The sequence below is a fragment of the Chiloscyllium punctatum genome, chromosome 36 (assembly GCF_047496795.1).
Source record: "Chiloscyllium punctatum isolate Juve2018m chromosome 36, sChiPun1.3, whole genome shotgun sequence".
NCBI lineage: Eukaryota > Metazoa > Chordata > Chondrichthyes > Orectolobiformes > Hemiscylliidae > Chiloscyllium > Chiloscyllium punctatum.
The window spans coordinates 59,810,135-59,812,952 of NC_092774.1; the positions used below are offsets into that span (position 1 = coordinate 59,810,135).

Genomic DNA, 2,818 nt, shown 5'->3' on the forward strand with positions numbered 1-2,818 from the left:
TCCGGGTGCTCCGGTTTCCTCCCACACTCCAAAGATGTGCAGGTCAGGTGAATTGGCCAATCTAAATTGCCCGTAGTGTTAGGTAAGGGGTAAATGTAGGGGTATGGGTGGGTTGCGCTTCGGCGGGGCGGTGTGGACATGTTGGGCCGAAGGGCCTGTTTCCACTCTGTAAGTAATCTAATCTAATCTAATCTAAAGTACTTCTTAGAATTGTGGAACCCGCCTGTACTGAAGAGGTGCACCAGTCGTCAAGCTTGTGCTATCAAGGCTCGATGAAATCTGGTCTTGTCCCAGATAGTTGTTAAAGGTTGTGAGGTTTCCTACATCAACAACCCTCCCAAGCACTGAATTATCAGAACACACACCACTCTCTGAGTGAAAGACCTTTCCTCAAATCCCCTCCAAACCTTTTGCTGTTCACCTTAAAATTTATGCACTTTTGCCATCTGTCAATTCTCTGTCCCAGTTAGATATGGAGATCTTCCATAGCTGTCTGGGCAGAAGTGGAGAATGCTTGATCAGTGACTTCCGATTTATATTTTATATTCTGCCTCTTTCAGTTAATTTCCTGCTGATGTTTGTTCTCTATCGGGGAAAGTGTGGCCTCTCTAACTGCACAACCCGCTGCCTGCTGGCTATGGCAGCCTCAGATCTACTGTTCATTTTCACTGAGATCATGCTGTGGCGATTGAAAGGACTTTACTACCCAGGGTGCTTCCTGGACGTCACCCCTGTGTGCAGTGCTGTCTATGTCCTGCTTCGTGCATCCACAGACTGTTCCGTCTGGTTCACTGTCCTTTTCACCTTTGATCGTTTTGTAACCATTTGCTGCTTGAAAATGAACAGAAAATATTGGACAGACAAAACCTTGGCTGTGGTTCTGGCTGCAACAAGCATTCTACTCTGTTCAAAGAATGTTCCCTTCTATTTTCGGTATAGACCTGGAAGGATATTTAACAATGTTCCAAAGTACTGCTTCATAAAGTCAAGTTACTTTACTGATCCAAGGTGGCTAGGGTTTAGGTGGTTTGATATCAGTTTAACGCCTTTCATCCCATTCATGTTGATTCTGTTGATGAACACTCTGACGGTCAGGTACATTTTAGTGGCCAGTCGAGTCCGCAAGAGCCTGATGGGTCAGAGCAAAGGAGAGAGTCGCAAAGACACAGAGATGGAGAGCCGGAAGAATTCGGTGATTTGCCTCTTCACCATATCCATCAGCTTCATACTTCTTTGGGGAGTGAACAGTGCAAACATCTTATACTTCACCATTAAAGCAACAGGTCCTCGGAGGAACGTTCACTTTATATGGGCCGGAGAAATACTTCGGGATTTAAGCTGCAGCACAAACACATTATTTTATGCAGTGACTGTGCCCAAGTTTCGAGCTAAGTTCAGGAATGCGGTGCAGCAACTGGTCACGTAAATTCTTCACTTAGGGTGGAAAGAGGATAGAAAGAGGCTGGTAGAGAGATTTGATATGATGGACTGGCAGTGAATGATCGGTTCAGCTCGAACACTGCATCTTCATGGACTGCCCTTTGGATGAGTGTTATTGACCGGCAGGATGTGGTCTCTGCATTCCCCCTGCAGGGGAAGAGGGAGAGGGACAGAAACGGACCCTCCTGCACCACGATGATTGTCAGACTTTCCCTATTCAGCTCGCAATAAACACTTTATTACAACAAAGGAAAGGTTCCGGGTGTTGGTGATCCCCTCATCTGAATTGGCGATTGGAGATGAGCATTTGTATTGAAAGAGAGTTTATTCAGTCCACCTCCTGTCTCCTCTCTTCAAGGGGTCTTTGCTTTCTCTCTCTCTCTCTCTGCCTCTTTCTGTCTGTGTTTGTTCCTCTCTTCCTCTCTCCATGTTCCTATCTCTCAGAATCCTGCTCAGTCTCTCTCTCTCTCTCTGTCTCGCTCTGTGTGGCCCTCCCTGTCTGTATCGTTCTCTCTCTCTCCACCTTTTTATCTGTTTGTCTGTCTCTCCGTCTCCCTCTATCTATCCTTCTTTGTCTTTCTGTCGATCTCTTTCTCTGTCTCTCTGTCTCTCCCTCTCGCTCTCTGTGTCTTTTTCTCACATTGACCATGCCAGACACTTGTTGTCTCAGTTCAGCACATGCTCACCTGCATTGACTGACCTCACTTCCCGATCACTCCGTTCACTGATCTTTCCACAGGCAGTGATTTTGCAAAGTACAAAGTGCACAGATACAGCCAGCAATACCTTGACACATTACTGTAAGTCGGCTGGAGTTTGGTCATCTCCCTTTCCTATCCCCGTGGCTGGGCGGGAAGTGTGTTCATGTGTTTCCCTTTCCGTGCGTGACGGTGTCTGTGTGTGTCTGTGTGCGTTGCAGGGGGGTTCACTGCCTTTGTGGGGATGTCACTCTGTGTGTGTCCTTTGGTTTTTGTCGTTGGATATGTCACTGACTGTGACACATTATGAGTGTGTTTATGCATCTGAGTGTGGGTTTCCCTTTGTTTGTATTTCTGTGAAAATATATTCATGCGTTTATGTCTTTGGGAATGTTATTCACTCTGTATGCGAGTGTTTCTGTGAAGTGAGTGTTTTTTATGTGAGTCTATATTACTGTGCCTCTGTGACTTCATACATGTGTGTGTTTTACATATGTGCATCTGTTGTGTTTGTGCCTGTGTATATGCTGTTTGTGGAGTTACATTCCTATGACTGAGTGCATGCGTGCGCGTGCGTGTGTGTGTGTTTCACTGTCAGCATGTTATGATTGTTCTGTGACTCCGTGTGTGTCTCTCTGAGTGTCAGTGTACTATTGTGGGAGTGCGGGGTGTGTATCTGC

The 2,818-nt window shown here is 46.2% G+C and overlaps 1 protein-coding gene across 1 annotated transcript; it reads left to right on the forward strand.

The window, feature by feature from the left end:
- The first annotated feature begins 472 nt into the window (after positions 1-472).
- LOC140460107 (probable G-protein coupled receptor 139) lies at positions 473-1,426 on the forward strand. The gene has a single exon (XM_072554506.1). It carries the CDS (start codon positions 473-475, stop codon positions 1,424-1,426), a length of 954 nt encoding a protein of 317 aa, XP_072410607.1.
- The last annotated feature ends 1,392 nt before the right edge of the window (positions 1,427-2,818 follow it).

Bases quoted from the DNA above. Each gene is read 5' to 3' on its own strand.
- LOC140460107 (XM_072554506.1), top strand. From the start codon at position 473: ATGGAGATCTTCCATAGCTGTCTGGGCAGAAGTGGAGAATGCTTGATC.